The sequence below is a fragment of the Toxorhynchites rutilus genome, chromosome 3, assembly GCF_029784135.1.
Source record: "Toxorhynchites rutilus septentrionalis strain SRP chromosome 3, ASM2978413v1, whole genome shotgun sequence".
In the NCBI taxonomy this organism is placed as follows: domain Eukaryota; kingdom Metazoa; phylum Arthropoda; class Insecta; order Diptera; family Culicidae; genus Toxorhynchites; species Toxorhynchites rutilus.
The window spans coordinates 62,050,828-62,075,291 of record NC_073746.1 but is presented as its reverse complement, the minus strand read 5'-3'; the positions used below and the strand labels follow the sequence as shown (position 1 = coordinate 62,075,291).

The following is a 24,464-nucleotide window of genomic DNA, read 5'->3' as shown; positions in this document are numbered from 1 at the left end:
CGGAAATCTGAGTTCACGCAGTTACACGGTTAATGGTTTATTTGAGAGAATTCAGATCTAAAAAAAAAGAGGAAATAAAAATATGGTAATGGAAATATAGAAATACACTAAATGACTCGTCGAGTTTAGACAACTTCAAACAAACCAGTTCGAGGCAGAGCAATCACAGAACAGAGTGAAATGGTGTCATTCGTGGATGTTATTTTCGCCTGTTCAGCTCATCGTGTATGCTCTTATTTATCAGAACCGACGAACGTTATTTATGCAATCTGTCCGCACGGAGGGCAACTTGTGCCCTTCGCACTCCGTGTGAAAGTTGGTAGAGGGTGATTTAAAAGCTTTACAACCCAGCGACCCCTAATGATATGATGATGCCACAGGGATCATGATGCTCTCAGTGACGGTGGCGCTTGAATTTAACTGAACTAGATTAACTTGAAATGACATTTTCAGCTGAAATGGTAAAATGGAATTATGATGGAGTATTACAGAATCATAGCATTTATCTCATGATTGATTACAATGCGCTCAACAGTCGCATGTAGGCTTATTTTCGAACATGATATGTCATACACAATTTTCATTACACGTCAGAAACAACTGTCCGTTCTGTGCATGAAAATATGCAGCACTATGTCCTGGGGATACATCTAACATCGCACGCTTGTTGTATTCCGGCTTTCTAATCCGATTAACACTTGCAGGCAATAGCAGAAAAAAGGATGCTTCAACAAAAAAAAAAAATATGAAACGCGAAGTAACGAATATGGAATGCCAGCAAGGTTGAACAACGACCAGCTCTCGTGTGAAACGCTGCACGTAGAGTATCCGAAAACGCAATGGAAAGACAGATTGAATCCCCTGCTGATTGATTCGTGCTATTCTATGGTTGCACCATGGAACCATGGCACCATTTTTTTCATATTTCAGAATCTATGAAGCATACCGCCAGCAACAAAAACTGAATTCAACTCAAAAACTCTACAGTTGCCGACAATTCAACCATTCAAGACAGAACAACATTTAACACGAAACAAAAAAACATTGAACATTGAAGCTTATCGTGTCCGATAATTTTGAATTTATCAGTCACAAGCGAAAAAGGTATTTTATTGCACAATGAACAACCTAAATTTCGTATTTTGTAGTTTTGCAAGCATAGATGCAACAGATTATTTTTTTGCAAATACCAGACGTTGTTGCTTTTGATGTGGCCAACAGCTTCCGAAAGGGGTTTGCACAAACAAAGCAAAAGCGAGAATTCCCTCGAACCCAATAAAGACCGTCCACAAAGTTTTTCCGGTCGATCTCGATGGGCAATGTTCGGCGAAAGCATAATGCTTTCACGGAATCCCCCAGAATCTTGCCCCCCCATGGTGGATCCCCTTTTTTTGCTTCCTCTTGTCCTTGTTTACATAACCAATGGACTGAACTTTCCCTCGTTTTTGCGGATTATGAATTGCCGGCTATTATCTTGTTGTTCCAACTTCACCTAGAATCGTTTTGTCCCTCTAGGAAAAGGTTTCAAAACATCGTTTTTTGTCCTTAATTTCACGCTCCCTCCAGGCGTTTGTTTGTATTAAAGCGCTTCGGGGAAGGTCTTCCAGCCAAGTCAATATGTTGCTTCGAATTTATCACGTCACGTAGATCAGAGCACCACCTTTGATTCCTCCGGCTTCTCGGCTCGGCCAGGTTAAATTCACTCCCGAAGCTATAGCTCGATTAACCGGGGGTATAAAAAAAGGAAGAAAGTTTCTTTTATTTACAGAATCTCACGCACTGTTTTTTTGGGCCCCGTTGCCGGGGAAGTGAAGCTTAACTTGATTCTGTAGCGTTAACAATAAAACAGGATCAATTTTTGGGATCCCAGGATGGTTCGTAAAAAAAAGCAGCACCCTTTTTATTGGTACGCGCTTTTCCTTTTCTTTCCTTCCGCTAAATCCACAGGCATCAAAGGCTCGAGCCGTAGCTTCGATGATTGAATTCAATGGTGAATCCAGGATTGGCTCCGAATATGCTCTGCGGATGGATGAGGGATGGAACGAGCGAAAGTGGATTAAATTACTAGATGAGAGATTCCGTGCGGTTCCGTTGTGTATTGCTTATTGCCGTTCCGGAGCACCAAGATGATAACGGTGGTGGAGCGAGTTTTTCGGAACGATACATGTTGTTTCGATGGGATTTTACTCAGAATTGAATGTTTTTTTCATTCTATTTGTTACCGTGGTCACTAAGTTAAAGTGAATTATGTATTGGAATTTTAACACCTATTAATGAGTTTCGGAACGGTATACTCATCTTCTCAATGTTCGCAATGTACTTTCACATTCATCTTTCATGTTACTATTTTATGCAAATCATATATTTCATGTATTCTCGAATGAGTATCGCAATCTCCGTTATCTAACAGGAGGAAATTGGATACAGTAACGTGAAATAATATAAAACACATTTTCTCAAACTTTTTCCTTTCGGTGGGAGGACGGAGAACAGCGCTACTCCTTCGCTCCTTATTTATCTCTAATAAATATTTGTGTAATCGATGGTTACAATGCTGGTACATGTTTACTTTCATGTCGTTATCTTGTGTCCTTCCTCGAACATCTCGCATGCATATATTCCGCTGTTTGGAGGTTATCCTCTTTACCGTTGCCATGAGTGGCTGGTCGTTCGAGAACGGGCAAATCATATCTCATCTTCTTTTCTTTGGATAGCAATCCTCTTATGTCGTACTGAGAGGAGTGGGGGCTGTTTCGAACGGACTTGTTTGCAGCTTTCGAATATTATTGCTTTGTACCCCCCGGAGCAGTGGCCCTTCCTTTGTTGTGCTTTTGTTATTTCGTGTAGTACAAAAATGCACGCCGGAAATTAAATTTGTCTTAAAATTTGAATAATAATGGTTGAAGCGAATATATTTGTATGCTTTTCACAGTATGAATAAAAATCTTGGCGGAACTATGGTTGAGGGAAACCAAATAAGTTGGGGTGTTTCTAGATTTCTCTTATTTTCGGATTTTTTTTTATTTAGTGATTTAGGAGTCTGAAGGCAATACATCAAATATCACAAAAGACACAAATCGCTATATAAAAAATAATGCTCCAAGAAGTGGATAAAATGCTGGCAAGGATGCATTGCAACCGAAGAGGAACATTTAATTTTTAAAGAATGATGGTGTACATTAATTTTTATTTTCTACTAGTTGAATTTCGTCCCGACAAAAAAAAATTGTTTACGTGCATTCTTTTGAACATTCACTAAACAAACGTTGATGGGCTCAACCTCATTGAAATTCATTGAAATATTGGGATTAAAACACACCTCCGTTTACCTCAATCTTTTTTTAGCTTAAAATTTTTATGCTTTCCAACATGGTTAAACTACAACCCGAAAGAGATTTGTGAGAAATTCAAGCACAGATGAGAACTTCGATTCAATTGGGACTTATTATTAGGCTATCAAAAAAGTCCTGCGGTATTTCCGCGAGGTGTCGTTGTAAGCGCGTAGTTCTAGTTGTATTCATTTTATCGAGTCATACTATAGCTTGTTGGAAATGTATTTTTGCGCGCTATAATATAGTCCTTGACAGTGTTTTGTTTGGTTAAGTCATTTGTGAGTTATAGTGTCGCAAATATGGAGCAAAATAAAGAGAAATTCCGACATATTTTACAGTACTACTATGACAAAGGCAAAAATGCATCTCAAGCTGCCAATAAAATTTGTGCAGTTTATGGACCCGATACAGTTTCCATATCCACCGCACAACGATGGTTTCAACGTTTTCGTTATGGTGTAGAGGTCGTCGAAGATGCGCCACGCTCCGGAAGGCCTGTCGTCGAAAACCATTGAAGAAGCTTGGATTCACAAAGAAGCTCGATGTATGGGTGCCACACACGTTGACGCAAAAAAACATCTTTGACCGTATCGACGCATGTGAATCGCTGCTGAATCGCAACAAAATCGACCCGTTTCTGAAGCGGATGGTGACTGGCGATGAAAAGTGGGTCACTTACGACAACGTGAAGCGCAAACGGTCGTGGTCGAAGCCCGCTGAAGCGGCTCAGACGGTGGCCAAGCCTTCATTAACGGCCAGGAAGGTTCTGCTGTGTGTTTGGTGGGATTGTCAAGGAATAATCTATTATGAGCAGCTTCCCTATGGCCAAACGCTCAATTCGGACCTGTACTGCCAACAACTGGACCGCTTGAAGGTAGCACTCATGAAGAAGAGGCCATCTTTGATAAACAGAGGCCGCATTGTCTTCCATCAGGACAACGCCAGGCCACACACTTCTTTGGTGACGTGCCAGAAGCTCCGGGAGCTCGGATGGGAGGTTCTTTTGCATCCGTCGTATAGTCCGGACCTAGCACCAAGTGACTACCACCTGTTTTTGTCCATGGCGAACGAGCTAGGTAGTCAGAAGTTAGCCACAAAAGAGGCCTGTGAAAATTGGCTATCCAAGTTTTTTGCCAATAAGGAAGCGAGCTTCTATAACAGGGGTATTATGAAGTTGGCATCTCGTTGGGAACAAGTCATCGAACAAAACGGCGCATATTTGACTTAAAACAGATGATTGTAACTAATTTTATGAACAAATGGAAATTCAAAAAAAAATACCGCAGGACTTTTTTGACAGCCTAATATTTCATTGGTTGTACACAATTGAAGAAAAAACAGTCCCTTGCACTTAAACGTAATGATGTGGTTTGTTGAGTCACTCCCAAGTATTTGCCAAATTTCGTTTGAAACTGATTTAGGTTTTCTATCGTAATAGCATATTTAATCAAAGAATCGAATCCATTATTATTATTCAACTACTAAATGATTGAAATTGAAATAACGTTTGCATTAAAAAATTGTAACGGGTTGTATCTAGGACACGACCGCAGTTTTAGACGTAGAACTACGGAATTATATTATTCAATCCACTTGTTTATCACTTTGGATATTATATTAGAATGCATCGAAATTCATGAAACAACTTTTAAGGTTTTTCGGTTTTTTATTACTTCAGTAGTCTCGACTCATGCATGCATCTCAGAATCGTCGAAAGCTATCCGCACTTTTTGTTCATTTGGTTCCGTACTCACTTTACGATTGAACTGCACTGTCAACTCGCATCAGACTTTCTCCTTCCCACTCAGATATCGATCACAAACTATAAACACCTTTACTGTTATATTCCGCTTGAGGTGGAATCGAACCCCATAACATGCAACAGCAAGGTTTTCCTAAGGGCATTTGAAATCATACTTCCATGAGATATACGTTGTATCTAAATAAATGCAGTGTATATCTATATTGCAAAATTCTGGATACTCTTCCATATCTGCACTAGCACAAAAATTTCTCGTATGCATCTTTTTTGTTGTAGCACACTATGATACAGAGGGCTTTCTCTTCTTATATCGATCTGTGTGTGTATATGTATTTGGAATCAACATTAGACATGAATGATATTCGCTCACTCGCAACTGTAGTTTCGTTCCATCCTTTTTTTTTTTTTTTTTCGCCTCTAGCCCTGAGAAGGGCCCTTGTGAAAAAAAATGGGTGGGTTATATCTACGATATAACGGCAGGGTTGACGTGGGACTACCGTTGTTTTAGTAAGTATTTGTATTGTATTGAATAAGCTATCGATTGAGTGAAACATTTTTCGAATTCAATCGAATTTAACATATTTGTTTTGTAAGTAAAATGTTTAAATAGATGCCATGTAAGATCAATTCATGCATTGTAATAGATTATGTTCTTCGTAACAAGTAAATTTGATGAACGGCCTTTTACGTTTGATATGATGCCTAGGACAACCAAAATATGTGAACGGGAAAATTGTCAAACGATCATTGTATTTTACATTTTCCTCTGAAATTATTGCACATCTCATGTTTACGTAGTTCTCGAACTGCGAAAATTAATTCACTTCTAGTATCTGAAATGACGATATTCCCAGGCTGCTCAGTTTAAAAGTACGTTTTAGGGAAACATATTCCGGTCTGCACAACGACGAGCGAGTACAAAAGTACTCAAAACCAAAAAATACCCCCGACTTGTATGTATTTGCAAAGCGGATTCCCCCAGGAACATTAATTTTGTAGTCCGTGTTAGGGAAACACAGCACGGTAGGAACAAAAATACCCCCGACATGCATGCATATTTGCAAAGCAGATTTCCACAGGTACATCAATTTTGAAGTCTGTGTTGGGGAAACCGTAAATCGGGCCAATCAAAACATGGCACTTAAGGCATTTAGATAACGCTTGACATTTTACAGTTATTCAATTGTTCATCTCATGAAAAATAATATTTTATTAACTGTGATAGACGCGTAGAAATATTTCCTATCAATTGATGCAAACATCTTCCCGATTTATTGAGAGATGTTCGAGTTATAAGCATTCAAAGTACGGGTAGGGTTAGCACACAAATCGGCAGAACAAATGTATGGGAAAAAGGAAATTCTTCCAGTTTAGAGTTTAGCGAATTTTAATGTATAGCATATAAAGCAAATCTTAGAGAATTTCCGACTCGATTGGTACGCAAATCATGAGAATTCGTTCACAGTGAAAATAGTTATTAACGTTTACTTTATTTCATAAAAACGTGACCTGTTTTCTGATTTGGCACCCTTCCTGGAGACGTAGTTCTACGTCAAAAAATGGACAAAAACTGCATTAATATCATGAAAATGATTTCTCGGACCATCGGGTAATTTTGAAAAATCATAACTCAAGAACAAAAAATAACACCTCTGAATTGTGGATATGTTATGTAAAAAAACCTCAGCTTTGCAGGAATTATCTTTCCATTGGCAATCCATTTTCCTCAACCCAAGTAATAACTTTTTCGATTCCACATAAGGCTGTTCCATTTGAAACCCAATTTTCGGGCTCTTCATCTTCATCAACCTAATGTAGTCCTAAACCGATGAAGCATTCGCACCCTCGGCAGTCGAAAATGAATTTTCGTCATCTTAGAAATATGTGGTTGGATGCAAAAGTATGTTGACTATGTGGATCAGGGCCTCAATTTCCGCATCCTCATCGTGTACGGTATTGTCTTAGTCAATCAATTTCTTCAGAATGCATGCATTCATTTACAACTGACAACGAGATATCAGCATTTTCCATGACTTGACAATGGAATCAGCCGGTACCTTGTCCTAAGTCTCGGCTACCCAAAACATTGCCAACCTAATGTTGATTCGCTTAACATTTCATCGAACTCTCCTTGGAATCCAAGAAACTCACGCATAAGCTCTTACTTATTGTCGGACTTGACCATTTGAATAATATTTTGTTCCACATTCCAATACTGTCGTTTAAAAGTATTGATATTTCAATGTCCACCTATTTGTAATGATGCTGGCGAATATATCGGAGAGAATACAGTCATTTTCATACAAAGACTATTTTGTTTTATTGGATTTGATGCATTAGAATGAAAAATATATTCTATTGAGTATACAACTTGATTCATTCCGGTACCAAAAGATGACTCAAGATGCTATAAATAGGCGACTTGCTAAATCGGGAAGTGTCGATATCTGTCAACGAAATAGTGTTCACAAGAAGACCTTCCTTATTTGTATTAGAGAGGCTTTGAAATTTGCAGTTCTTTAGCCTCTAACCACAAGAAGACGAAAAATGAATTCATGACAACGCTCGGCCTCATGTTGCTGTTCGTATTAAAAACTGTTTGTAAAATTGCGGATGGGCAATTCTGGTTTACCCGCTTCATAGCCCAGACCTTGTCTCTTCCGGCTATCATTTGTTTCGATCAATGCAGAACGCTTTAAGTGGAATACGCTCTACTTGAGAACAGGGTATCAAAAATTGGATGTTGGAATTTCATTATTGACTTCAAAAGTTTAACGGAATCCGTAAATAGCCAGAAAGATGGCAAGATACATTATGTTACTCATTACTTTTATTATTCAAATAAATGTATGTTTCAGGTAGAAAACCAACGGAACGGATTGAGTTGCGTACTCAATGCATGTTATAACAATAATTATTCACGCGAATTACTTATGACGAGGATTAACTTAATATAAAAATGCAAATGGACTTGAATTTCGAACACGAAAGAACCCCGGAATAAATTTAAGACGCGTATTTAATCTGTACAAAGCATTTTCCATAATTTTTGAATTTCATCCAGTTACCGCCTCTCCAGCCTGGCCATGTCGACATATTTGGGTGATCACCCAACTGCAGAAAGCACATTATTCCTCAGAATGACAAAATTGATTCCATCGTTCACCCCAAATCTTACACATCAACGCCGAAACCAACCTTTCAATTGCCGTCCCAGCTGATCACAGGGGCTCTTCTCCAGCACGCACATTATCTGCCGACTAACGATGACCTGATTGTTGAGCAGACGGTTGAGATTCTGGCTGTCGTTTGCGGTCGTGAGTTGAGGCCACGCTAGCAGCATCAAAGTGACGATTATCCCCGCCGATAGCATAATTTGCCTTGTTGACTTCATGTTTTTCTCTACTCCAATCACGCTCACCGCCGGCGCTTGTTGCCGCACTCACGCACTTATCCTTATTTGAACAACGCCTCACTCGTGTGGCCAGTTAAATTCGAGCCGCTTCTTATTCTCAGAACACACAATCACTCAATCAAAGGGCCTTTGGGATGCCTTGAATGAACTACTAATTATTCACTTGATTATGCTGCTACTGATGCTATCAAACATCACGCGTTCTTCAAAGCAGCAAACAATAAACCACTCTGTTTGTCTTCAATCAAACTCGGAAACAGTCATAATTGCCCGGAAGTTGATCAATTATATACGGTCGTTTACACCAGCGACACTGTTGGTACACTCCTGATTATGCACGTGATATGAATCGGTTTTTCCCGTCTGCTCTCAGTGCTACTCACTTTATGATATGGTTAATACGCGCTTCCGGTTAAATCCGGCGGTGATGCCGCATTCATACAGCTCAAAAAGAATATTCTGAACCACACGACCGTCGACAGCAGACTGAAGTCTGCATGTGGGGTGCACAACATTTTATGCTGTCTCCCTTTTTTGCCTCTCGAGAAAATAGGATAAATTTCTCCCATCGAGAGAACCTGACCACGGCCAGGACCTTCATGACAGGATCACGAGCGCGAGCAGACGGAATCACGTGGAATGGAGCGAAGTTTACCAAAACAAACTTGCGCCGCATGCCGGGTGGAATTCACTTGTTTGAATGTTTGTTCTTCTCCCACCTCCTTACCACCCACCGAGATCGCCTCTGGGCTTAGCAAAATCGCAACCAGGATCGGAGCAAAGCGCACACCGGAGAACAAGAGACAATCGTGCTGCGGGAGAGCTGCTGCTTGTTCGACTTTAATGGCTTTTGATATGAGTCAAGTGTGGCTCGCTTGAGTGACAACAAGATATCAGATATACTTGCACTCCTATTGTGCTTAATCATATCAAAAGGGTGATCAAAAGCGAACAATCTGGACGATGGAATCGAAAGACTAGCTCATTGGTCGAACCGAAGGTTGGTTGTGAGAAGTTAGAGTGTGTGCAAAGTGCGAAGAGCGTAGCGATTTCGAAATTGTTTTCAGAGGCAGGGCTTGGAAATATTGAGATTGTTAAGTAATATTGAAAATATTTTTTTATCAGTGTAACGCGTCGATGCTGCTGTCATTTATTCGACGGCAAACAAATTTACAACTGTGTTCATTCATATTTAAAGTGACCAGATGGCCAGAGGTCCAACGCGGGACGCCAACAACTGTGTGTAATCGAACTCTGTATATAATCGAGTCAAAAAAAAAATTTTATTTCTTTTTTATACATACAAGCAAAACTGTTTTTGTGCGATCGCATTTTGTGCAATTGCTCAGTTGTGTGATTTTTTTGTGCGATTTTATTGATTGTGAAATTGGTTTGTGTGATTCAAGCCCCGATTTCATAATAAAATCGCACAAAGAGATTCACACAAACGAGGAATTGCACAAAAAGGGATCGCACAAAAACAGGTTTGCATGTATATGGTGGCGATATTTTTGCCGCTATCTTGTAAGTTCACTTCATTGCCAGTATAAAATAAACATTGTAGAAATTAACACAAAAAGGGCTTATTATTCTATTATTCTAGTAAAAAACTTATCAACTTATTGGATTTTCAACGAATTTCAACATAATTTTCTGTAGGCGTTTTAAAAACGCGGGTTGTTTACATAAAAAAGACTGCCAAATTAATATCCTACACTTTCAGCAGCCTTAGAAAAATTGAAGTATAGTCAGATACTTTTAGAAGTCGTCAGTTAAAAAAAAAATAAAAACACTATCCCAAGTGCAGGGAAGAAAACAATGATTGTGGGTGACAATATAGTTGCCACTGCTTTAACGTGGGTTAACGTGTCGACAGTTGGTTGTGATTTTTCGGTGATCCATACTTTATTTACGACTGAAAAAAATACTAAATTACAGCATTTGTACCTGGTGAGCACAATGCGAATTCTACAATTTTCTTTAAATTAAAATTTACCATTATTTTCAAAGTGCTTGAAAATTTCGGCACATTGCTCAACAGAACACGAAGCCAAAACATTCATCCCAATCATTTCCATTTTTGTGGGATCACATAATAATGTTGACTCAAAGAGAGAGTGAACTAAAATTAGCTTTAATTTTTTTTTGTCGAGAGTTTTGACAAACGTGGGACGTTCCGCGGGACAGAATCTGACGCGGGACATTTTGCTAAAACGCGGGACTGTCCCGCGAAAAGCGGGACGTCTGGTCAGTTTATTCATATTCATTCTGTGCTATCTGAGCTTTTCTTAAAGCTCGAGTCATGAGAATTCATTCACATGCCATTGAATTTTCAGGAATGTTGTGACTGTTCAAATTCAATATCACGATATATGTGTGATTTTTTCATTGAGTCAGTGCCTTGTTTATTCAGTTATTTTTGAAGTTACTCCGAAAGGGCAACGCAAATCGGTGGCGCAAGCGGAAATGCCAACAAAAGAGCAAGATCTGCATGCACACTCACAGCTAAGGATTGCATAGGCTTGGACTGCGAGGAGTCATTCTACAGAATCGATCCGAGTAACGAATGCAAACTTTGTCAGCCAAAGCAGGATGTTGGCAATTTCATCCGCTAATCCTATAACCCAGTTTAATCCGTTTGCAAAAGGAAGCTCGAAATATTCCGATTGCGGTCGTGTCTTGGACACCACCATTTTATGTTCGTGTGTTCGGAATTTGAGTGAAAAATCAAATGTTTGAAATTTGAGTCAAGACGTTATTTTTTACATCGGAATTGGAGACTTTTGAAGCATTTCTGATAAGTGGAATTGGAATTGTAAATCCACTATTTAAAATGAAAGCATTTTAATTGAGATAGAAACCTTGCATGCTTGAACAATTTAATTTCTTGTCAATATTATGAACATTCTGTACATCGTTTTCTTCCTCAACGAATTTCTCCGTTTTGTCAGTGTTCGAGAACGATGCTGATAGTGAATGAACTTGTATATTAATATCTATGAATGACAAAACTAGGGACATTTTCTTCTGCTCACATTCCGTGAACGCAGAACAGAACGAAAAAGAGAATGAACAAAACTGGATGAATCAACTGTGAGGGGCTTGCTGTGATTGTGAGGTTCGGCGTTGGTTCATTTTCGGTATCCCGAATGCAATGGTATAATGATCGAATGTGATCGGAAATTCAGCTGAAAAGATTGATGTGATACAGATATTGGTTTGGGAAAAAAGAAATGACGTATACTGTCAATATATGGCAACACTTAAACATATCTTGTATTGTACTTTTCACATCGGGTCATACTATACGACTATTTAAAGACGACAATCTGCGCTACAAGTGTCGTTTTGACAGTGTTGTGATTGTCCTTTTCAGTCTCAAGTTATAGCGCGCAAAGATGGAGTCCACCAAGCACGAAATTCGCCATATTTTACGTTTTTACTACCTGCGAGGTAAAACTGCAACGAAGGCGGCCGAAAAAATTCGTGTAGTTTATGGACCCGATACTGTAACGATTCGCACAGCACAGCGTTGGTTTGATCGAATTTATTCTGGTGTAGTGGCTGTCGAAGATACACCCCGTACTGGTAGGCCAATCGTCGTGGAAACCGATAAAATCGTTGAAATCATCCAAGTATACCGACATATGAGCACTCGCTCGATTGGCCAGGAACTGGGTATAGACCATAAAACCGTTCGGAACCATTTGAAGAAGATTAGATTCCAAAAAAAGCTGGATGTATGGGTGCCACACGAGTTGATAATGAAGTTGCCTTCTAAATGGCAACAAGTTTGCGAACAAAACGGAGCATATTTGACTTAAATGGGATAATTTTAAGTATGTTAAATAAAGCGTCAAATTTCGATCAGAAATACGACATTTCTTTTTCCCCAACCCTATATTTCCAAGCACTGTTCAGAGGTCTTCGAAAACTGCGTTTTGACATCGAGCTGCTCCAACGTATTTTAGTAAAGATTTTTTGTCGGGTTTCATAATCTCTCGTCTATTAGGATAAACCAACAATTATCGAAGTCAATATTACACGGATCATTGATGAGAATTCTAATAGTAATTGGCAGACATCAATTTATCGATTCTGTTAATAATTCCATAAAATGTTTGCATTTTTTTTCATTTCATTTCGAAGTAAAAATCGCTACTTAATAATAATTCCGATGCTCAAATTTTATTATATTGTGTCTTAATCTGTTTGAATATATCTTACAGAAGATTCATAATTCATTCATAAACATACATCTATGTTACAAGTAGAGAATGGGACTCTAGTATCAACTGCATTCCAAAATTGAACACCTTGTTGTCCAGAATAATGCACCTGGAGAATTTTAAGAGACCTTACTGCATAGGGGAGAGGGGAACACATTCGGACACTTTTTTTCTTGATTTTTAATATTTTTTGCAAAACTTGAAAAAAAATCCTGAATTCATCCTGGTTGTCATTTTGACATCAATGTATCATATGAACGTGTTAGAGGTGTGCGTTGATGCGATTACGAATGGTTTATTCGAATTTTTGAAAATTGCCTTTTGTCCGAATGTGCCCCATGTGTGGGGCAGTTCATTTAAGCATTCAATATCCTTGTCCGAAAAAACCTTTCTTGAGAATGGATAGCAACCTGTCATTTTGAATCCAGCTAGGATATTACTCAGATTGAAAGAAGCATTATAAGCCGATGCAACTGAAAGGTCGTGTATAGAAATAGTTTTTCCAGGATGGTTAAGTAGCCAATAGTTCTGGGAAAATGAGAGCTTTTGCTTGAAAGGGCCCATAACTTAAACATCCAGCGGTTGTAAGCGATTTGTGACATATGGTGGAAAAGATACATGAATTGTGACATTTTCTCGGCAATATTTAATTTTCTCCAAAGTGCAATGACTTTTTGATTGATTTTTGATTTTTTGAAATTGATTCGTTTACGTTGCTTTTCGCTACGTTTATCAAATGTTCCAGAACATTGTGAAAAAGTTTTCCCGTTATGCAACCGTTAGTTGGGAAATTAGCAAAGACGATGGACCCAGTTGGACCACCTATGAGCTAGAATCATGAAAACGTTCTATTCGAAACTAGTTCGATAGCTCTTTCCATCTCATCTTCGTTGATACTGATTCTATCGGTTTTCTTTTTGTAGTTTCGAACCATCATTGGGTCTAAATTGATGTTTGTTAGTAAACAACAATCAGATACAAATTTTATGAGGTAATAAACAGTGCCCGAATGTGCCCCGTGAACGATGTCCGAATGTGCCCCACCACCATCCGAAGATAAATCATAATTGTATCTAATAAATAGACCTTTATTTCCCTGTTGTATGCACGTTTTGTTCATTTCATATTAGTTACTAACTGAGATGGTGTACTTAAATTTCTAAATCGTTCACAAAGGAATTAGGGAAATACTTACAACTTCATGCTCAAAAGTTTCGAAACACGTATGAAAATGGGCACTGTGTTGTGTTCGTAAGTGATAAACGACCAGGAGATGTCAAACCATGTGACAGCTGTTGGTGGAAGGGCTGTTAACTTACTTTTATTTTTAATTTGGTTGAAAATTGTACCACTTAATTTTTACAAGCGTTGTCCGAAACTGTCCCCTTTTCCCCCAACTATAATTGAAAATGTCGCATATGGTTCCTGTGCCTAAATATTATGATTTGTTGGGTAAAATTTGTGATGCAGAATACGATTGATCATATGAAAAATCCCGGTTGAACACTGATTGAAAGTCTTACTTTGGATGTTTGGGTAACGAATAAACAGAAATAATGCTTGTTGGTTTTCATTGCTTTCTATCAGACTTTCTAACATTCCACCTCAACCGTCAAATATTGGGTTCTGGGTTCTTTCTTTTTTCTAGCTTCAGTATCGGCTCAGTGAGATCACGATTGAGTTGTAGACTGCGCCAGGTACGGAAGACTCGAAATCGCACCTTATCCATCTGCTTCTTCTCCTCTTCGCTACATAGACGCCTTGGGTAACTTTCGATTCGGATCCTCGGATGTAACAACCACATTTCAATCGGCTTCATTAATTCGCTGCAGCAAACTGATGTTGTGGCCTCCCTGGTCTTTCATTACACGGACAGAATTTTCAGTCACACGCATTCCAATGATTTTACTGACCAAACTAAGGTCCTTCATCCTGGACATCGCCATCAGCTCTTTCTTGTGCCTGTCCACCCATTATCGGTTGCTTGAAAACACCACCTAAATTTATATTATATTATCAAAATATGCACCTTCTGAACGCATACACTTTTTCCAATGAACGATCCAGTCATCGAAATACTTTTTATAAGAGTACATATTCAGTTTCTGTAACGAATTCGTTTTTATGTCTTCAAGGTTGTCAAAACGGGAAACGGTAATTTAAGTTTAGGCAATAGGAAAATGTCTCACAGAACCATACCTGGAGAGAACGATTCTTATTCTATCACATTCGTGCCATTTTAGGTGAAAAATTCATTCACAATGATCGATCGATAGACTGGTGCATTATCGTGAGGTGAGATATTTTATAGCGGATTCGGTTTTGTTCAGTTCCAACCACACTGCTGTGAAAACGTTTTTTTTATTCACTCAGTTTCAACCTAGTTTCGCCTTAGGTTCAACCCGAAAGCTGTTGGGTTCGCACTGAATTGCTTCACGCGTTCGCCCTCGAGTTAGAAAATGGAAAACCTGCTGCTCTTGCTTTTGTATTATTGGAATCGTAATCCAAATCGGATTCTGATTTTGAAGAGTATATTCGCGTAGACGGCATTAAGCTTCGTATGCTTTCATTGGGAGGCGAAAATAATTATAAATAAGGTGGAATGAACATGGTTTTGGAAAAAAAAATATGAATGAAAATTTACTTTTACGTATCGAATATGTATTTTATGTGATGAAATAAGAGGTTTTTTTTCGAAATTGCAAAAACATATTAAACGAAAGTTGTGCCTGATGATGATTTTTATATCATAACTAACTGACCCGGCAAACTTCGTCCCGCCCAAAATTTTTTTTTCGTTATCACATCCACGTTTTCTTACTAAGCGCCCGTTCATGGGTCCAATCACAGAACTGTTCATCTTCTAATCTATCCTTTAAAATTATTTTTTTCTATTAAATTCCAGCACTTCTACCAAAACTCGACATTATAATATCAGATTATTTTCAGACACAATTCTCGTGCAAGATTTTTCATCCACTTACAAATAACATGTTTCTCCGTTACATGGAATAAATGTTTGATATAGAAAATATGATAGAATGAAGACAGCCCTTGTTCCCCCTGAATCGGACAATTCCTTTCTCGAGTTTTGCTCTCATCAACACATTCGGCGATCCATTTTTATTTATATAGATAGAAGAAGATATAGGAGTGCGTGTTATCACATCAAAATTCATTTCCACTTTCGAACGAAGGTCAATTTTGTTACCACAAACATCAAATGGACTAAACGCTTGTCGATGTGTAATTTTAGAACACATGCGAATTGATTTTTTCTAATTTTCCCATTTTCCTTCAGAGTTTTCCGAAAACTTCCAATTGTCATGTTTGGTTGGAACATGTTTGGTTGAAATGTGTGCATTATTTTTATGGGACCCCCTCTCCAGAGGAGGAAGGGGTGTCATACCATCATAGAAACATTTCTCGTACCCAAAAACCCTCACATCCCAAATTTGGCTCCATTTGCTTGATTAGTTCTCGAGTTATGCAGAAGTTTGTGTTTCATTTGTAAGGCAGTCCCCATGCCCTGAGGGAGGGGGTATGTGTTTCGAACTACCATAGAAACGTTTATCGACCCCTAAAACCTCAATATGCTAAGTTTGATTAGCACGAGTTGCTCAGCATCCTATCCAATAGGATAACACATCAGTTCATGAAGTCCGGACGACCTTGGCATGGCGGTTTTAGATTCTTGACTAACAAGCTTGTTTATTATATTAAAATAGGCTGACCAAATAGTGCAGGAACAAAAACGGGGCACGTAAACCCAAAAAACTGAACTAAAAAAATTTTTTTTTGGAGAGAATAAAACCTATCAATCAAACATTCTCAGATGTACCTGCTCTGGTATCCACAAAGAAGAAACATTTAGATATTGAAGAGAAGTTTGTGACTTTTGGAAATTTTCTCAAAAAATTTGTCAAATTTCAAATCATTCCAGATTCTGTTTGACAAGCGTTTATGTCGTGACTTCTCTGATGACCAAATTTTGATCATCGTAGAAAAACCTTTTGACTGATGCGATACTACCAGCCAAACACAAAATATAATCAGTCTTCCAGTATCCTTAGTTGACTATGACTATGCAGAGCCCTGGTCATAGTCAACTGAGGACAGTCAGCTGACTATATGACTGGCTATATTCGTATTCAGTTAGTATTGACTTTTGGCATCTTCACGCAGATTCTCCGCCATAACGACTAAACAGTCAGTCGGGCGTTCAGTAGCTATCTCCCTCTACCGACTCGACTATATCATTTCATTCATCCCAGTCAAATTGTCTTCATTACAATTTAAATTGACTTCCCCTAAAACGAATTTGTTCCTCTCTTTCTCTCTCCCATGGACGTCTGCATGCATCGATGTTTGAGTTCAACGTGGTTTGACATACGCTACAGGTGTGCGAGATTTTTTTGTATCGTACACGAAAATTACTCACAAATATAAAAAAGCGTGCAGTGTGTGTGCGCTATTTTGCACACCTAATACTAACTAATACTAACGCGAGAACCTATATAGCATACTTGATAAATGTCTAAGTTTGTTGATTTAAGTTCACGATAGGTGGACAATAAACCGTCCATTAATGGGGTAACTTCTTTTTTGCATCAGAAACCAAGTTTTCGCTCCTCTTTATATGGACGTAAAAATAAGATCACGTACGCGAGTAGAAATGTGGATTGAAGTCAGTTGAATAAAGAGGCAGATTTGAATTCATTAGTTGAGTCAGTTAGAATAATCCTGACTGGACTAGTTTTCCAGTCATCCTCGCTAGTCAACGCTAGTCAATTCATTTTCTAGTCAAGTCACTTTTTGTTGACGACGACTGTCGAAGCAGTTCTAGTCGAAGAGAAGCTACCGAGACTAGAGTCGGTCTTCATTTTTCACCTTCGAAGATTTCGGACTCTGGTCACACACAATGGTTTTACTCGAAACATAGTTCAAGAGCAAAATCACATATGAGGATCGAAATTAAAACTTTTTTGGAAACAATCGCTCAGTGATACGACAAATTTCGCCATTTTAACATTTCATGCGCTGAATCGGATTCAGATGCTGAAACGGCTAAAAATCTGTATACTGTAATCTTCAGAGAGTGCCCAGCAAACAATCAATCGTATAAGTTTGCACGTGCCAAGTCTTACAAGAAATCCGAATAAATCATAATTGCATATAATATCAAACAAAGTATGTATCGTGTATATTTGAAATCGCATAAAATGTAAAAACTCGATTTTATATACCATTATCAAATTAAGTCGCAATTCGGTATAATAAACATCAATTTTATGATGTACATTGTCGTAAAATATATTTAATCCGCATCATATGCGTATATTACGCTGATGCAGTTTGTGTGTCGTATAAGCGTATAATTTAAATCGATTCACTACTGTAGTAAAACGTGTTGCATGCTGAAGAAAATCATGAAACAGTAAATCCTATTAAATCCTAATAAAGAACATATTACATCATATTGAAATGTCAATGAAATGCTGATGCACTCGAAAGTTTTAACCGCTGTTGAATTAAATTTCAGATAGCTGCGAGAGGTGGATGATAATCCAGACGACCGGAGTTCGAACCCACATCGGAGCAGTTTTCGCCAAACATCAATCTGTGCCATTTTTAACATTCATATTCCACTCCCAATACAAGTCAATCAAACAATTATTATTTCTACAAACATAAATACTCATATATAAAAATGGCGATACGTGAGGCTATAATAAATATTTCACGAAAATATTTTTCGCCATTTGTTTTTTTTCTATGTCTGTAATAAATCGTATATGAGTATGGTAAAAGTCGTATTTGGTGCTTTGACAATTCATGAATATATTCATATTAGATCGCAAATCAATTTCAACATAATCGCTATTATATCCGGTCAAAGTTGCATATTCATCCAAACAAATTCGGTAAGCATTTGCCATGTATGTATATGGCCTCCACTTTTGCATGCATATGCCAGTTAGGCGCATTATATGCCAACCAAATTTTAGGGCATATGATGTTATATATACGCTTGTTATGCGATTTAATGTTTGCTGGGTGTGAATATAGTATATTGGGTTGAAAGTAAAAATTAGTACATGATGTTCCGTTCAAAGCGGTACGTTTAGTCACCTTAGATCAAAACCCAGCCAAAAACTTATGGGGATGATAAGGTAACCTAAAACTCAAAAACAAATCACGTATATTTTACCTCCGGACTTTCTAAGGTAGTTCTCACATGCAGGAACCATGTATTTTTCAACTTCTTTTTGATTGTGCTCTCGAATTTCCTTTTTTGATTCAACCATTGTCATTATTTATACAGTTTTCTCAAATGAAAAAGGTTAGCAAATAACATGTTATATATGAAATCGCGCAGAATAAAATTTCATACAAACTCATTGCAATCAAATAATCGTTTATTATTATAATATTGCAATTTATAAAAAGAACTACAAACCTTCCATAAACTCACATTGCAAAATTTAAAACCATCATCACAAACCATATATACCACTTTAACCACAGCGCTGCCTATGTGTAGATTTGTACGTTAGATTGCTAATAGCTTTGAAATGATATATATTGTTTATTTACAACAATGTTACAGCCTTTCTATATCACTGAAAATCAGTTCTACAACTGCTCTTTCATTTTTTTTTCTGTCGAGTGTAGATAACGGCCCCTTCAAACATTATATTGCGCACATGTGCGTACTCTGTATATCAACATCACAACTAACTTCCGCTGGTGAACAGAAAAGCGTTTGACAGCTCACAAAAGAATCAGCAAATAAAAACAAAACACCAACCAATAGCAGCTGCGTGAATTTTCGGCTATTATTTTCGTAAAATTTTAACTTTTCGTCGCCGCGTAAAGATGAAAAAAGTTGTCATTCTAAAATCTGACAATGACAACAGCGAAGTGTACTCTAGCCTGCTGCAAAAACATAACTTCCAGCCAATATTTGTGCCAACTTTAGATTTCTCGTTTAAGAACTTGGATACACTGCGAGATCGATTGCTGTCCCCGTATAAGTATTCCGGCCTAATATTTACCAGTCCACGTAGCATCACTGCAGTGAAAGACGCCCTCCAGGGACAGCGCTTGAAGGATGACTGGAAAACACTGGAAAACTATTGTGTTGGCGAGAGCTCCCACGATCTAATCCAACGCTCGTTGGAATTGAACACGAAAGGTCAACACTCCGGAACCGCAAGCAATCTGGCAGATTTCATGAAAACAGATTTATACAACAAAACGTTCACTCTGCCCTTCCTGTTCCCTTGCGGTAATTTGAAACAAGACGTGCTCCAAAACAAACTGTCCGAGTACGGCTACTCGCTGGATTGCGTTGAAGTATACGAAACTGTGCCACACGAGAATCTGGAGCAAAACTTGCTGGACCTGTTCGAAGATGGATCGTCCCCGGAATATCTGCTCTTTTTTAGCCCCTCAGGGATTCTCTACTGCTCGAGTATTTTCGAACGGCACAAACTAAATGTGGCTAACTGCCGGCTGGTGGCTCTCGGTCCCAGCACTAAGAAGGCGATCGAAAACAAAGGCTACACGGTGTACCGAACGGCGGAGAAACCCACGCCAGAGAATGTCGTTAGTGTCTTATTAGATACCTAATTGTTGAGTAGTTTGTAGATGTTGAAGATATGCAGCGCAGATTCAGATGCAAATTAAGTGTTGTAAACTAATGTCAATCTGTTTTGTCGAAAGAATACGAAGCAATAGTTTTGAGAGAAATTGAAGAGAGTGGGAGTGGGAATAAACTAGCCAGAGATTAGAATAAGAGCTATTTTATTGTCGAGTTATAGACTCTTGGAGTCATTAGATGGATTGATCTAGCGATATGTTCCTACTGAGTGTCACGAAGTGATTTATGGTATTAAAATGAGTTTCGCTTACCTGATTGTTAATAACGTTGACAAATCAAACCAAGTTAACATATTTAGTTTCCGCTCTGATATATTTATATTATTAGCTTTGCTTTTTTCATTGTTTTTAAAATAAACTCGTGATACAGTTGTTTCCCGTGTTATAATTGTTTGTGTTAAGATTCTCCATTGTATTTTACTCTAGCAAAGAATAAAATGGTTAATTATATAAAGATTTACTCATTGTGTTTCGTTTTCGTTCACGATTTTCGTTGAATCTATTGTCCAAACAACATTGTGACAAACAATAAACCACCCGGTTCAACCATTTTATAGGTCGTGGAAACTAGGCAAGAAATCGGCTTAAACATATTCCTTAAGTGGGGAATAACATGTATTTTGCTTTGATAAAAAATAAAGTATTGAAACAGTTGAAAAAATTTGTTGCAATAAACATGCCACTGCCCGTAACTCCAAAAAGATTGTCGCTGCCTTGTAAATTCACTTTATTGCGCCTTTGGTTATGCAAAAATTAAGACATAGTGCAGCGAAAAAAAAATTTATACAGATTTAAAAAAAAATTAATTTTTCAACAAATACACCATTTATTTTATGCAACTGCATGAACTCACACAGTAGATCCAAAATAAAACAAGTAAAAAAAAACTTTTAAGGGGCATATGATGAAACCATTAAGTGCGGATAACGTGCCCTACGATTTTATTTTAGTCTCATCATTGTGATAATTGGTAACTGCTACTTGTCTAATTATTTTCTAGCTTTTAGTACATTATCTGTATTATTATTATGTTCAAACACAAAGAAACCGTTTAATTTAAAAGGTTTTTTTACTTATTTTATTTTCTAGTTTTACATACATTATTTGTATCATTAGCATATTTTTCTATAATGAAACCATTCAACTTTTTTTTTATTATTTTTTATTTCTTACCTAATTTTTCTAGCAATATTTTTACGATGTACTGTATTCTATTGGTCAAATCATTTAATTCAATACCGACATTGAGGGGATTGCAAAAAATACATGGTACCTACCCCACAGACATTCAAATATAAAGGGTGTGTCACATCAAATTGCATCACGGAAAAAACGCTGTAGAAATTCGCCCAGTAGACCGATCCTTTTGAAAATTTTAGACAGTAAAATAAAAACTATTAAACAACTTTTGGCATTTTCTTTTTATTCATACTTCGAGCCCAAGCCCGTATGCTCGCACCTTCCTCTTTACCCCGTCCATAAGGTTCTGTACAACGTCAGGTTGTAGTTTTTTTTTTAACAGAAATCCATTTTCTCTTGAAGTCCGCCTCCGATTTGACAACTTTTGGGTTCTTCCGGAGGGCCTGCTTCATAATCGCCCAATATTTCTTTATTGGGCGAAGCTCCGGCGCGTTGGGCGGGTTCATTTCCTTTGGCACGAAGGTGACCCCGTTGGCTTCGTACCACTCCAACACGTCCTTTGAATAGTGGCACGAAGCGAGATCCGGCCAGAAGATGGTCGGGCCCTCGTGCTGCTTCAATAGTGGTAGTAAGCGCTTCTGTAGGCACTCCTTAAGGTAAACCTGCCCGTTTATCGTGCCGGTCATCACGAAGGGGGCGCTCCGCTTTCCGCAAGAGCATCGCTTGCCACACCATGTACTTTTTGGCAAACTTAGATAGTTTCTGCTTCCGAATCTCCTCCGGAACGCTGAATTTGTCCTCTGCGGAGAAGAACAACAGGCCCGGCAGCTGACGAAAGTCCGCTTTGACGTAGGTTTCGTCATCCATTACCAGGCAATGCGGCTTTGTCAGCATTTCGGTGTACAGCTTCCGGGCTCGCGTCTTCCCCACCATGTTTTGCCTTTCATCGCGGTTAGGAGCCTTCTGAACCTTGTATGTACGCAGGCCCTCCCGCTGCTTGGTCCGCTGGACGAATGAACTTGACAAATTCAGCTCATTGGCGACATCCCGGACCGAACTTCTCGGACCACGTCTAAACTGCTGAACTACGCGCTTGTGATCTTTTTCACTGACGGAGCATCCAATTTTGCCGTTCTTCACCTTCCGGTCGATGGTTAGGTTCTCGAAGTATCGTTTTAGTACTCTGCTGACCGTGGATTGGACGATTCCCAGCATCTTACCGATGTCCCGATGTGACAACTCCGGATTCTCGAAATGAGTGCACAGGATTAATTCACGACGCTCTTTTTCGTTCGATGACATTTTTCCAAATTTACGAAAAATTGACAGTGAAGCATGGCCAACGTGATCTATACACTCTTATCTGATTATAAGCGAAAACTGAAGATATAATTCCTAAAAATTAAATTTCTACAGCGTTTTTTCCGTGATGCAATTTGATGTGACACACCCTTTACATACATACAGGTCAAGCTGAATGAAACCATTTAAAAAAGTAATTGGTTATTTGGGGACTGCGGCCAAGACCTTTCATTTGATACCCATATGTGTTTTGAGTTGAGTTTTTGAAAAAAAATATATATTGCGCCATTTTGTGGTGGTAGCCATTTTGGATTTGCATTTTTAATAAACAACCAATAATCAAGCCCTCTCTCATTTGATACCTATATTGATCGAGTTTTTTAAAAAAAAAATATATATATATATATTAGGCTGTCAAAAAAGTCCTGCGGTATTTTTTTTTTGAATTTTCATTTGTTCATAAAATTAGTTACAATCATCTGTTTTAAGTCAAATATGCGCCGTTTTGTTCGATGACTTGTTCCCAACGAGATGCCAACTTCATAATACCCCTGTTATAGAAGCTCGCTTCCTTATTGGCAAAAAACTCGGATAGCCAATTTTCACAGGCCTCTTTTGTGGCTAACTTCTGACTACCTAGCTCGTTCGCCATGGACAAAAACAGGTGGTAGTCACTTGGTGCTAGGTCCGGACTATACGACGGATGCAAAAGAACCTCCCATCCGAGCTCCCGGAGCTTCTGGCACGTCACCAAAGAAGTGTGTGGCCTGGCGTTGTCCTGATGGAAGACAATGCGGCCTCTGTTTATCAAAGATGGCCTCTTCTTCATGAGTGCTACCTTCAAGCGGTCCAGTTGTTGGCAGTACAGGTCCGAATTGAGCGTTTGGCCATAGGGAAGCAGCTCATAATAGATTATTCCTTGACAATCCCACCAAACACACAGCAGAACCTTCCTGGCCGTTAATGAAGGCTTGGCCACCGTCTGAACCGCTTCAGCGGGCTTCGACCACGACCGTTTGCGCTTCACGTTGTCGTAAGTGGCCCACTTTTCATCGCCAGTCACCATCTGCTTCAAAAACGGGTCGATTTTGTTGCGATTCAGCAGCGATTCACATGCGTCGATACGGTCAAAGATGTTTTTTTGCGTCAACGTGTGTGGCACCCATACATCGAGCCTCTTTGTGAATCCAAGCTTCTTCAAATGGTTAATAACGGTTTGATGACTTATCCCCAGCTCTTGGCCGATGCTACGGCTGCTACTATGCCGGTCTTTCTCGGCTAATTCAGCGATTTTGTCGCAATTTTCGACGACAGGCCTTCCGGAGCGTGGCGCATCTTCGACGACCTCTACACCAGAACGAAAACGTTGAAACTATCGTTGTGCGGTGGAAATGGAAACTATATCGGATCCATAAACTGCACAAATTTTATTGGCAGCTTGAGATGCATTTTTGCCTTTGTCATAGTAGTACTGTAAAATATGTCGGATTTTCTCTTTATTTTGCTCCATATTTGCGACACTATAACTCACGAACGACTTAACCAAACAAAACACTGTCAAGGACTATATTTTAGCGCGCAAAAATACCTTTCCAACAAGCTATAGTATGACTCGATAC

At 38.6% G+C, this 24,464-nt stretch overlaps 2 protein-coding genes across 2 annotated transcripts in view; one reads left to right on the top strand and one right to left on the bottom strand.

The window, feature by feature from the left end:
* LOC129779119 (putative odorant-binding protein A10) overlaps positions 1 to 9,014 on the bottom strand; it is a 71,870-nt gene extending 62,856 nt beyond the window's left edge. The window contains exon 1 of the mRNA XM_055786391.1: positions 8,293 to 9,014. Within this exon, the coding sequence (XP_055642366.1) occupies positions 8,293 to 8,488 (196 nt within the window). The 5' untranslated portion in view covers positions 8,489 to 9,014. The remainder of the gene's footprint in view (positions 1 to 8,292) is intronic.
* A 10,494-nt stretch (positions 9,015 to 19,508) lies between these two features.
* On the top strand, positions 19,509 to 20,539 carry LOC129777460 (uroporphyrinogen-III synthase-like). Its single transcript, XM_055783729.1, has one exon. It carries the CDS (start codon positions 19,618 to 19,620, stop codon positions 20,371 to 20,373), a length of 756 nt encoding a protein of 251 aa, XP_055639704.1. The 5' UTR covers positions 19,509 to 19,617; the 3' UTR covers positions 20,374 to 20,539.
* Positions 20,540 to 24,464: the final 3,925 nt, after the last annotated feature.